The sequence below is a fragment of the Vicia villosa genome, linkage group LG4 (genome assembly GCF_029867415.1).
Source record: "Vicia villosa cultivar HV-30 ecotype Madison, WI linkage group LG4, Vvil1.0, whole genome shotgun sequence".
Classification (NCBI taxonomy): domain Eukaryota; kingdom Viridiplantae; phylum Streptophyta; class Magnoliopsida; order Fabales; family Fabaceae; genus Vicia; species Vicia villosa.
Window position 1 is genome coordinate 52,646,554 of NC_081183.1, and position 13,911 is coordinate 52,660,464.

At 36.2% G+C, this 13,911-nt stretch overlaps 1 protein-coding gene across 2 annotated transcripts; it reads right to left on the reverse strand.

Moving 5' to 3' along the window:
* Positions 1-704: 704 nt before the first annotated feature.
* On the reverse strand, positions 705-11,103 carry LOC131594808 (FIP1[V]-like protein). 2 transcript variants are annotated; one of them, XM_058867011.1, is made up of 9 exons: positions 10,122-11,102; positions 7,994-8,244; positions 6,835-6,961; positions 6,688-6,756; positions 6,441-6,581; positions 6,190-6,291; positions 5,738-6,084; positions 3,426-5,046; positions 705-1,960 (listed from the first exon to the last, which is right to left on the reverse strand). In XM_058867011.1, exons 1-9 carry the CDS (start codon positions 10,947-10,949, stop codon positions 1,403-1,405), a joined length of 4,044 nt encoding a protein of 1,347 aa, XP_058722994.1. In that variant the 5' UTR covers positions 10,950-11,102; the 3' UTR covers positions 705-1,402. The 2 variants fall into 2 exon arrangements, with proteins under 2 accessions (XP_058722994.1, XP_058722995.1); XM_058867012.1 differs by lacking the exon at positions 705-1,960 and adding an exon at positions 2,004-2,944 and having other exon boundaries at positions 10,122-11,103.
* Between the last annotated feature and the right edge of the window lie 2,808 nt (positions 11,104-13,911).

Consider the following 13,911-nt stretch of genomic DNA (forward strand, 5'->3'; position numbering starts at 1 on the left):
TTTAGTCATGTACAAGCTTTCGAGTTTAGACAACAAACTTGTCGCCGTCGTCTCTTTAAAAACATGTCGAAGAACCTTATCACCAAGGCTCAATAAGATGGATTTATGGACTTTCTCTACCATAGTTATTTTCTTCTTCTCTGTTAATGCATCATTAGAATGCATGTGTTATGGGTAGCGCTTGGGTGTGAAACTGACGGCCGTTACGATGACGATCATCATTAGAATATTTATATTTTTAAAAAAAATTATAATGCATGTGTTATCATTAATATATATTTCTGTATTTTTAATTATTTATTAAATATTTAATTTTGTATAAAAAATTAATTAATTAATAAAATGGACATAGACGCCACCTCACATGGCAACCCTAAATGGACTTACATGTTGGCACCATGGGGTGGCGCATACTCATACAACTTACCACTTAAACGCCATGGGGTGACTCCTATGTGTAGTGCCCAAACCTAATTACCCAAGTAATTTTTTTGAAAACATAAAATTTTTTTTAACTTTAAAAACTAGTTATTTGTATTTTTTTTCAAAATCTTCAACCGAAATCAACTTAAGACAATATTTTTTTAGAAAGCTAAATCCCTGTCGGATGTTTAAAATACAGTACATTTCACTATTTAAGTTTAAAATTTACCTTAGTTAACGGTAATATCTAGACAAAATGATGATAGAAAAAAGAAGGGTAATAAAAAAATTATGCCTCAAACTTCATTTATTACTTTAGTAATTCCTAACCTCGCTACATGTCATTTGATATCTAGATACAACAAAGGCTCATAACTTCAGTTTCATGATTCCCGCATAAGTCAAAAATAGAAAAGATATAGAAAATGAGTAATCAGTACTTGCTTGTAATCTACAACAAAGAAAACTAAGCTATGGAATCTGTAATTCCATCAAAATTAACACTCAAGTGGGAACAAGCCGCATTTCTTTGGATCATCGCCCTTCAAGATGTTTCTTGTTTACAGAGAACTTGAGGATGGTGACAGTATCAATCAGGCTCAAAGTCTCACAACCAGCAAAACCATTACCATGACAATGGTTTCTAGCCTTGGTGGCGTTGCTGCTGCTCATAACCCATATCATCCAGGTAAGAGCTACATTTTGACACCCAAAATATGTGTCACCTGTAATAACCAGTTAATGTTTTACATTTTACGTGTATATACATTGTACAATAAATTTATAGGCAGTGTAGTTACAGTATGACATAATTAAAGCACAAAATATCTCAAACCCTACAGATGCCATTTTCAACATAAAATGGCTGGCTTGCAAGGAGGATTCTAGTTCTAGATTTTTAAAGCATCTGGCAAATTGGAATTTTCCCAAGGCTAGAATATCAGATTTTTCGTCATTAAACTAGGGCACCAGATTTCATTTAGTTACTGATCCATCTCCTTTTTCTGGCAGGTCGCTCTTGTTTGACCTCTGACTCCACTGGATTTTCAGTTTTGGTAGAAGGCAGAGGTTCACTCTCTAGCTTCTTGATAACCTGGGCTTCTTTTTCACTTGGCATTGGGAGCTTGAACCGCTCACTCCGTTTCTTCAGCCTCTCAACTGTGTCCAGATTCCGATCCCCAGATTCCTTGGAATCACCATCCCTGCTTTCCATGTCTACAGAATCCCTTGCTTCAGCCATCAAGAGTTGTTGGTTATCACCATCGACTGTTTTAGCAGACTCATCCATAGGTTTCCCAACTTCAGAAGACCCACCATTGTTATCCTTGTCAATGTCTTTGAACTTCAAGGAAGTAGATGACTTGTTGATACTGAAATCTCTTTCCTTATGGCTTGTCCAGCGCTCCAGTTTAGAACGTCCTCTGTAAGAATCTTGCTGTTCATCATCAGAGGAAATGCCGTCCTGGTGTTTCCTGGATAGGCGATGCCCTTGAATGTCATGCCCAGCACGTTCTTGATCACCAAATTCTTTGGAGCCCTTCACAATAGAAACTAGCTATTATAGAAAACAATATCATATATCTACAATTACTATCTAACATCAGCAAGAGTTTGCAAAATTGCAAGCAGGACAAAATCTTGAATGTGATACAGTTACAAGCTTACTTGTCAATGATAAAACCAACTAGTTTAAAAACCAAAACAAAAAATACTCGTGCACAAAGTTTCAATATCTTGTTATGACATAGAATAAAGGGTACTTGGAGTAGTTAAAGTGGTAAAGAGTTGTTAAGAAAAGTTAATAAGTTAGGGGAATATTCGTATAAATAAGAGAATACAAGGTTAATTGGTTTTTACTTTTAACAGAAAGAACTCTACTATCATTGACAATGTTTACAAAACTGAATAGTGATCTCTCACCTTGTATTCTCTAACTTCTCAAATATTCCTCTAACCAACTAACTCTTCTAGCAACACTTAACTACTCAAGTTACCCTTTATTCTATATCCTAACAGTACCCTGCTAGAAATATTCACACATCAGTCAAGCACAATAGAACACCAGGGAAACTAATGATTCTTGGGTCCAATTGCAGGCAAGAAAAATAATCTAGGCAGTATCCAATCAGATGAAGCTACATGGATCAAATTATATAATTAGATTCTTATAAAATGATTATATTTTCAATATATCAATAAAGAACAGGATCATTTTGATGACATCTCCCAAGTGCATTACAGGAAAGTAACAATCTTGAATCAAGACAACTGAATCATTATTAAATGTCAAAATTTGACAGTTTTATGCCAGTTGCTCTACACAATCCTCTTTTGTTCAGATCCGGCAAACAATACCAAAATGATAAGCAAGAGGTCCACAAGCTTATTTATAACCAGATTATGTTGAGACCCAAAAAAAAACACATTACCATAATTACAAGGTGTCTTCCAATCACATGAATGATATATCCCATAATCCAAAGTATGGAGAAAAGTGAGGGTTGTGTTAGGCAATCGACAACTAAAACAAAAGAATACCAAATATTTTTAGTGAATAATATACTTAAGAATGACTCCCATAATGCAGTATCTTAAAAATTCTTATTAACAATGTTGGATTTATCCTCATCGCACATTTTGTTTCAAAACCATCCACCTACTTTGAACATGGTGAGTCTTAAAATTTGGTGAACCTAATAGAACAAAACTATGCCTCAAAAGGGCACATATTCTAATTACTGACTCTTCCTAAGAAGTTAGGTGAACAGGACTAATTGCAATTCAAAAGCTTGTTAGTTAATCGCAATCAAGCCGGCCTTGCCATACACAATGTGGCCTGAACCAACAATTCAAATATTACCAGGAACTAAATTGCCAGCTCACCATAACTCCCAACCTTCAAGATTGATTCTAGGATGCACACAAGGATAATGCTTATTTTCATGTAAGTATTTAACTCTCCAGATAGAGTTTCAGATTTTACATGCTACTGTAATGCATACCTTCTCATTGGATGGACCATTTGGATTTTCTAGACTTTTCTTGGACAGTCCTAAATTATTAAGGTCACTAATATCACGCTCTTTGCTTTTCCTTGAGCCCTCTTTATGTTTCCTCTCGTGAAGTCTTTGGCTATCTGAATTATTAGTAACACGATCACTACGGCTACTTGACCTCTCCTGCCTAGATCGTCTTTCATCAGCAGTAAATTGATTCACACGGGAATAAGTATCATCTCGCCCCTTAAGATGTGAACTTTCTTCCTGAATTCGATCCCTTCTCTTCAGTTGGTCACTGTGTCGCACTGCTTCTCTAGATTGGTGTTCATCTTTAGCACTAACATGGCCAACCCATGCTTTTTCTTCAGCTCCTCGTACACTTCTTCCAGAACTCCGCCCTTCTTCTCTTTCACGCTTGAGTAGGGGTCCATCATGAGACTGTTTCAAACGATGCCACTCCTCCCTATCTCTTTGCCTATCACCCCTCTCCCTCAATAGCCAGGCATCATCTTTCTGCCTAGTTATGTATTGATCATCAGGGTAATCTCTAGTTCTTTGTAGGTCGTCTCTCTTACGTTGATCCAGTACTTCATCTCTTTCTCGCCTGCGCCGACTAGCATTTTCTCGGTAGCCATGTGGGATTTCTTCTCTGTCAATATGTTCCCTCCTAAGATATTCCTCATCCTTCCTCCTCTTGATATGGTAATCCTCAGCAGCTTCATACCTAACCCTCATGCCTTCATCTCTTTCCTTGTGTCTTGATTCCCTTGACCCAACATCTTTTTCATAAGGAATCCTGTAGCTACCATTATCAAACTGTTTTTTAGAATAAAAGCTATCTTCTTTGTCACTTCTCTCGTTTTCTCGAACCTTAGCCCTATCCCTCTTTCTAGGTTCATTGGTTCTAACTTTTCTGCTATAGACATCATCATCTCTCCTTGCCCAATCCATGTCAGAACTGTCCCTATCTTTTTGCCGATCAAATCCGTCAGTATTTGTATGCATTTGATGGGCTGAGTTACGATGCCGGTCCTTGTGAGGGTATGATCCCTCTTTACCTCTAAGTACCATGCGATTTCTTTCCGGGTCGTGCTTTCCATCATACTCTTTTCTATAAAAACTCTGCTCATTGTCATCTGTGTGTTGTCTGATGTTAGCTAGATGTGTTGATCGAGGATCCTGAACTACTTCTTCCTCGAGACCTTCGCGCCGCTTCTGGTTATCTCTGCTACTTGCTGATCTTGCTTTGCTGTTGTCACTGCTTCTGGCAGCTTTCAAGTCCTCCCAGTCATCACTTTCATCAGGCAAAGGTTGCTTAACTTGAGTTGTCAAATTATGTTTCTTTTCTATCCCATCCTTGGGGACATCTACTTTGTCTTCTGTACTTAAATCAGTCTCTTCCTTACCCAATCTGGGACTTCCATCAGCGGTCCCAATATCCTCAAGTTCAGTATCTTTGATCTCCAAACTGGACTCCTTTACATCCTCAATTACAGGAGATGGCAAAAGTGTGCTATCTTTGTCTTCCATGCTCTCAACTGAATCTTCTTTTTTATTGTTATCTGTATCCAGTTTTCGAGAATGACTAATAGGAGATTGACTACGCACTCTTTTTTGTGTTTTCCTGCAAATACAAAAGCAAAGAGGCTAATCATAAATTGTAGATGATTAACAAAAAAGGATGAATGAAAATGCAATTAAATAACTTTGACGAAAAAATGAACATTTGGAAGAAAAAAAATCAGCACAAGAGTACGCCTGAGGAATTTCCTATGCATAAAAAATGTATCTGAGTAACTAACAATTCTTTTATCTTTGATATAAATTTGATTCAAGAAAAACAGCTTGCTTATACATTGTTGACTTCTCACTGGTTATAAATTGTTAAAATCTTTTATGTTTACATTTCATTATGATATAAATTAAGCTTAAATTTAGTATCTCTAACTCATTTGACTGTTCGATGACATGGAAAATTAATTCAGGCACATCATCATAGCTTATTGTCCATAATCAAGCTGTGCTGGTTTAGAAAATTACTTCCAACCGCAACAACCTAACATGAATGAATTGGTTAATACATATATTTAAATATCAGTTAGTTTAAGTTACATGGAAATACAAACTTTAATTGTTGCAAAGACCCACAGTTGGATATATTTCTAAGGATTTGACTTTCTGCATTTGCTGATTTCACAATAACTATCTAATTACACGAAAATTATAGAACAGTAAAGCACCGCAGAGATGAAAACAAAAGCATACAGATAGAGGGTAAAATTCCTCTTTTAGGGAAAATATAGACTATCTGATACCTTTCCTCATGAGAACTGAAATTGCCACCATAAGACCTAGGATTTTGGCCCCTTGAACCAGAGTATTCGATTGGCTTGTCCTGTGAGACGAACAAATCTTCATCTTCATTAGGTACATTAGAAGAAACAGAATTCACAAATGGCATTGTTCTTCCTGCAAGCTCTTTCTTTTGTCTGTTATAATCCTGTGCAATACCATCAGAGTACTCAGGATCTAAACTTGGAATTTCATTTCCATCTACATGGTCTTCTCTAAAACTCTCTCTCTGGGGTTCTCCATCCTCTGATTGATCTTGGACATCTATTCCGACAGAGGACTCGTCATCTTCAGTACCCTGCAAGATAATCTGTTGACAAAAAATTGTCATTTACACACTGCAAAAGCAGGATCTACCATAAAAAGGTTTATCCCATGATCCCATAAGCCTGATGTGAAAAAAATCATCAAATACCTCAATGATTGCATCTGAATCACGCATTCGAGGAGGGCGGGTATCAATGGAAGGAAGACGTTCACCATAGCCACCTTCCACCTGTATCGCCCTACCAGTTGGCTGGTAGGAAATAAATTGATTTGAGTATGGAGACAGAATTAGATAAAAACAATATCTACCACAAACATGTTACAGTATAATGTTGACACAGGCCAAGAAGCAAACAGATAATTTTATGGAAAATGCAAAGTATTTCAACAAATGCATACCATTGGCAGTCGCATGCGTCCAGAACCTTTCATACCATCACTTTGTCCCACATCGGATTTTAAAGAATTTGCATTTTCAACAGAACCGTCGTGTAAACCAGTAGCTGCAGCTAATTCAGGGGGCAAATCTGGATCATAATCCTGAAGTGAAATCAAGTAGATGGTTAATTTAATTATAAAAAGAACATTCAACAAAACACCTCAGTATAATACAGATCAAATTTTAAAATGAAAATAGATCTTCTACATGCTCTGTTCGACCACTCTCGTAAACACGGATCTTGCTTTGCATTGTAGACTCCAGGCGTAGTTGCTCCTAAAAAGTCACATACAACGGTTTTCTCAGTCTACACTAAATTTGTGGAGAATATTGAAATTTGTTTAATAATTTTACCAGCTGTTTACAATAATCTTTCCAGGTCTCATCATTCAAACCAAAGTTGAAAAAATCAGATACATCAACATTCGGATATTTCCATGGTTTCTCTTCAAAACTCTCAATATCGACGTCAAATATAGTTCTGAAAACAAATGATGATTATATAAGTATCAACCAGATGACATGACTTAGATTTAGTTATACATCAACAGAGACATTCAATTTTCAAACAATGGAAATGATACTATCCTGCACAACAACAGAAATGAGCCTTTGTAGCAAAACTCTAACGAATAGAATTGTGGATGTAATGCAAGATTCAAATACTAAAGATTACTGTTCATTAATCAGTAAGATATTTGTTAGAAAAAATATCAGGCAAAAGCAAAAGCGTGGCTGCATTAGTAAAATATACGAGTGCAGTTTAATTTGTAAACGATCAGGGCGATGAATCAACAAAAAAAAAACGTGCATAGTCATATCATTAGGAAGTAATAATAAACCAATAATTAATATCTTATAGGAAGGAGTTGTAAGCTATACCACTAGCATCAACGTTATTTTATTTCCTTTGATAGCTAGCATTTAAATGAGGGTTCCTTAAGGGCGCTTAGTTTAGATACTTATTGAATTGGGATTAGAGCTAGTTGCCAGGATCTCAGAAGAGGTTACTATAGAGGGGCTAATCAGAAAAGTTGAGCAAAGCATCACAGAATGCAGCAATCAGGATGTTAGCTCTAAGGGGCGGTGCTATAATAGGAATAGGAACTTGGGTATTATGGGGTGCCAAAGTCCCACATCGAGTAGTATGGGATGTTAATTGGAGTATTTTAGTGGCTTGGCTCTTCCCCTTTGATGCTTACCAAGATCCACGTAAAACAAACAAACATACAGGAGCTAACCTCTTTCTATTCATTAATCATACTTTTAGGATTTGAAACAACAAACAGCATAGCAACTCTACCATTTTGGAAAAAAATGTTTTTGAATATTAACAGTTATGAAAAACAGCTTTTTTTTCAGAAGCTTGCTTAGGAAGCTGCCAAAGAAACTACTACTTCCCAAGAATAAGCTAGTTCGAACAGACATTAACAGCAAATAACAGTCACTTGGAACCTAGTGTCCTAATAAAAATTCAGAGAACAAAAGATATAGCTTCACAATTAAATATTACTTGTGAGAAGGAAGGGTGAATTCCAATCCACCACCAAAACCCCGCCCTGCAACATTGTTTCCCCAACTAGGTAGTCCAGGACCTGCATGGAAACCTTTTTGCATACCGATAGTCCCTTTTATTCCAGGTGGTCTCCAATCTCCTCTACCACGACCAATCATGTTAGCAAGCGGACGAATTTGACCAGGAGGCCCTCCACCTTGAGCAGCACCCGTAACTCCAGGTACTGTTGTTGCACCCGGCCTAATATACTAGACAACAATAAAAAAAAAAATAATCAGATCTTTTCCATTTCAGAAAGTCATAATAACCTTATATTTATATATGCAGTGCATGCAAAGAACTATCAGCTATGAAGCCCAGGTAATTGATATGGTACAGATACGGATATACAGGAAAATTTAAAAATTCAAGATATGATACGGCCAAGATACTTTAATAAAAAATTAAATTTAAAACAAAAAATATATATATAAATGCACAAAATAGAAACGCAACTAAAAATAATAAATAAAGATTCAATTACTATAAATGATCAAAACAAATGACAAAATACACCTTTTCTGCACTAATTAGAATATAACAAAAACTTCATTAGTACTATCCAAAAAGAACATATTAGTAATATCAAAACAGAAAAACATTATTCAACTTTTAATACTTAACAGTTAACTCTAATCATGTCAGTCTCCTCTCCCCCATTCTCATCATCAAGAAGCAACATAGCTTTCTATTCTATTATGACTCCTCATCTCTTGACTCCTCATTCCTTTTATGTGTTTTTCTTTTTTTAATTATTTTTTAAGAAAAAATAGAAAAGTAAATATTAAAAATATGTGTATGTTGCGTCCATATCAGTTATCTTTGGACGTAGCACGCACAAACGTATCAGATAATTTTTAAAGAAAAATGCAATACTTCTCCGGTACATATCGGACAAGTATCAGTGTTGGAAATGTGTCGGACACCGATACTTAAGTAATTTTGGAGTATCGTCGAGGCTTCACTGACTATCATAGAATTGAGATCTTCATCATATGATAGTTTCAATTGTCTTTAGAACATAAAACTTTTCCTTTCTCTTCATTTAAATTAGTTGCGTAAGATCAAAATTGATCCCATAAAACTGAAAAGTAGAAAAAACTCCCTCAAGGCAGAGTCAAACCACTTCTATTGAAAGGCAGGTTCAATAGAAACTGTCAGCAATCACTTCTATTGAAAGGCGGGTTCAATAGACTCTGTCAGCAATCCCCCGAGCTTGGCAATTTTTGAACATCACTGTAAGCCCTTGCTGAGGCTTGTGGTACTCACCAGCCTCTTGAATGGGTTAGCCTCCCTAGACTTTACTCACAAAATTATGTAATTTCTGATTTATGGAAAGCATAGCATTCAGCCAAAATAAGGTTATCTTATCTATTTTATTGATACACGGAATAGATGAGCATAAAAGTCACGTTTTGTTTAAAATGCAAAAATGCTTTATATGAATAGAATCATAACGTAGTTGAAGAGGTAAAAAACCTTCAAGTGGAATTAACTTTTATTGGGTTTAAATATAACGGTTGCCACTGATAGTAGGCAATTAGTAATTCATAACATGATGAACTATCGAGATGGATGTACGAGTGAGAACGACTCGCCAAACAGATAGCACAGTCGGAGAGAAAGAAATCCTGCAGACATTAGTTCTAGAATCAACTTTGTCGTGCACCTATCCCTCCTCCCTCCAATAAGGTACATAAAACATTATAGAATTGTGAACAAGTGAATTCGATTCTTTCAGAAACAAGATGTTTTGTTTTGGAAAAAATTGTACAGTGTAATGGGGTTCGTGATTTCTGTTTGCGAACAAAACAATCTGAAACATACACTTTAAGTGTCTTCACAAAAACTACAAAATGCAGAGAGCAACCAGGTGATTACTAACAACCAGGGACTACTAACTCTATCACATACATAATCCCGCTGGAAAAATATAAAGCCAGATATTTAAATCATAAAGTTTCGATTTAAAATGTCTAACAGTTACAAAGCCAAGAATATACACTTCAAATCAACACAATTCATTCATACTCAAACTATTAAAAGATTACCATAAACTATAGAAACGACACTTCTAGAAACCAACCTTAAACTGAGAATGAAACGGATGATACCCATGAGGTTGACTGCCATAGCCAATTTTGGGGACAACAGGGACACCACCAGGACCCGGGACTACCTTGCCTGGTTCAGCCACATCCTTCCTCTCGCCATCAGTCGGAACATTGGCATTCTCCCCCCATTCTTGCTCCTCCAAACCCTGATTGGTTTCACCAGCTACAATCACTAGCCCACCGTCTTCATCTTCGCCGTCACCTTCCATTACTCCAACATTTTCCATGGCCATGTGATTGTCATCATTCAACACTATCTGCAAATCATCATCACTGTCACTGTCCCAATCCTCATTCCCACCGCCTCCATCGTAACCTCCACCTTCTTCCAAACCTTCCCCGCCGGATAACCCTGGAATAACCGGCTCTGAGCCTCCGCCATCTTCATCTTCGATGTCGAATTTAACCTCATCGTCTTGATTTTGATCCATCGGATTATTATTATTATTACCTTCAACAATAACATCAGCAATAACATCAGCAGACGCTGGTTTCGAATCCATGGAAGACATATCCGGAGGTTCAAGAAGAACCCTAACACCGTCGGCGGATTCCTCTTCTTTCTTAAGAGGCGGCTCCGGTTCCGGTTCCGGCTCATCTTGTGTTGGGGCGGTTAGACGGTGGTCAGGAGGATCTAATTGATCGGGTGCATCGTTGATAGAGTGGGAGGCGGCGCGGGGGATCTGGTTGAGATCGATGGAGGGAGGAGCAGGTGAAGTGTGAGAAGGGGGAGGCGAATCGGTGGCAAAAGGTAGGAGAACATCGGTGTATAAATCTCCGAATTCATCATCGTCGTCCATGGCAAGAGAAAAAGTGAGTTTGGAAGACAGAGAGAGAAGGAGGGATTGGTGTGTACTTTGTGTCGAAGAGGGTTTTGAGGTTCGGCAACTAGTGCCGAAGCTGGTTCTATGGCCCAACCTGCTCTTCCTCTCTCTTTTCTCTCATTCTTAGGTTAAACCACCATTATTATTTATTATTATTATTTTATTTTTATGTACAAACACCATTATAATTATTATCATGTTAATTATTTGATAACCATTAATTAAATATATTTAAATTTTAATTAATAAATTTTAAAATAATAACTAGTCACAATAATATATCATAATATATCGAAGAGAATCCCAAGAACCTTCATATGACACAATCAATATTTTTTTTATAAACATAATACGATTTTATTATTTTCTTTAGACGTTATTTCTTATTTATTTCATATTGTAGATTAAAGAGATAGATGAGTTAAGAAATATTTTCTATTTTAAATGTAACTTCTATGAATTCCGCAAACACCCGATGTGTGTTTTAGGATAAGTTTCATTTGGTAAGGAATCTTTCCTTTTCGCGAGTTTTTCTCGCCATTTTGTAAGCAGATTTTAGTACCCTTAATACTCATCTATAATAATCCTTGCATATAAAAAAAAATCGCCATTAAGCGTCATCTTCTATATTTTTCTTTATGAAATTATGTAATAATGTAATATTTGATGTTTTTCCGTAACAAGTCTTATTTTTATGGAAAATAATTTCTTATGAAGTATATTATCGACAGGGTTTGGAGAGTAATATATGACTATAATTGTGTGTTGAAGATCACTCGTTTGTCATATTATAAAGTTAATGATGATGATATTGGTTCACTTAACAATATATATATATATATATATATATATATATATTAATTTATATTGTTGTTAGGGATTCGGATGAATATATTGTATTAATGGTATTAGTTATGTATTAAGTTGAATCCTTTAGACTTTGTTTAGGAGTTTGGAAGACAATGGAGGGGATAACTTTGAAAAATATGAAGGGTTGAGTGAAAATAATAAAAAGATTTTGATTGTGCGAGTTTGTTTTTCTTCTTAACACCAAAATCCCCTAATTTGAGAAACTCAACATTTATAATGAAGTACGATTTTAGAGGGTTTACATAAATTTTTCAAATATATTTTATGTTGCTATATTATTCTATGTGAGATATTAGATTGAACTCTATTTGGTTGAAGAGTAGTTTCTGGTTCGAAAGGATTGATGCATGTCGTCGAATTATGTTCACATGCTGGTGTCGAAGACCTACATATTGTAGTCGAAGTGTGTTATAGTATGTGGGTATCGAAATGGTATGGTTTTTAGAATTTTGAATTAGGTCTATTTGTTAAGTTCAGTTGTTTAAGTTAGCTTGTACCATAAGTTAGCTTGTAATGGATATTTGTGAAAAAGCTCATTAGTTTAGTATGTTAGGTTTATTATAAATAACATACTAATTTCTCATCATTGCATACTGCAGATCCTAATCTAGGGTGAGAGGGTTATTTGTTATTCTTGTAACAGTTGATCTCTTGAATAAATAGAAAGTAAATAATAGTAGTTATAACCAATTATTGTTGTTATTTTTGCTTCCCATTATATTCCATATTGTACTCTGTTCTTGACATCGTTTTCACAATAAATTGGTGCGATTAGCATGGAGAAGATGCCTTCAATAAAGTATGAGATTGAAAAGTTCATCGGAGCGAGCGATTTCGGTTTATGGCACTTGAAGATGAAAGCCCTATTGGTCCAGTAGGGTTGTTTGGAAGCGTTGAAGGGATCGACAACTATGGGCATTGCGTTAACGAAAAAAGAAAAGACGACCATGATCGAGAAAGCCCACATCACAATTGTGTTGAGCCTTGGTGATAAGATTCTTCGACAGGTATCAAAGGATACGACTGCATCAGAGTTATGGGTGAAACTTGAAAGATTGTACATGATCAAATCGCTAATAAATCGACTCTACCTAAAGCAAGCTTTGTATTCATTCAAGATGATTGAAGACAGGGTATTGGCTAAGCAATTGGATATGTTCAACAAGCTGATCCTTGATCTTGAAAATATTGATGTGAAGATCGATGATGAAGATCAAGCGTTGTTGTTGTTGTGCATTTTGCCTATGTCACATGCTCACTTTAAAGAAACTCTCTTGTATGGAAGGGAGTCCCTAACCTTCGAAGAAGTTTAATTAGCCTTGTATTTTAAGGACTTGAACGAACGAAAGGAGCATAAACCTTCGACGGTTGGTGAAAGTTTGGCTGTTAAGGAGAAATTCTTGCAAAAGGATGGTAAGTTCGACGTGAAGAAAAGTAAAAGTCAACAGAAGTCTTACAGTGGCGAAGCATCTGGTATTCGATGCTATCATTGTAAGAAAAAGGGTCACACTAGAAAGATGTGCCCTGAACGCCTGAAAGACAATGGAGTTAAGGATAATGGCAACATAGCCATTGTTCAAGATGATTTTGAATCATTTGATATTCTTGTGGATTCAAGCAGTGACTCAAGTAAGGAGTGGATTAGGGATTCAGGTTGCACTTGGCAAATGACTCTAAACAAAGACTTGTTCGAGGAATTATGTGATCAAGATGGTGGATCTGTATGTCTGGGAAACAACAAAGCTTGCAAGATTATAGGTGTTGGATCAGTGAGATTCAAGCTCCATGATGAGTCAATAAGGTTGTTGACTAAAGTCAGGTATGATCCTGATTTGAATAGAAATTTGATTTCTCTTGGTGAATTCGACAAGAAATGATATGTTTTCCAAGGAGAGAAAAGTATCATAAGAGTCACGAAGGAGTCAAAAGAAGTCTTGAGAGGCGTGAAGAAATAAGGCTTGTATACCCTTGAGGATGAAGTTGTGAGTGGTTCAACAAATGTTACATCCATGAAACCTCTGTCGAAGACAAAAATTTGGCACATGAAATTGGGCCATGTCAGTGAAAT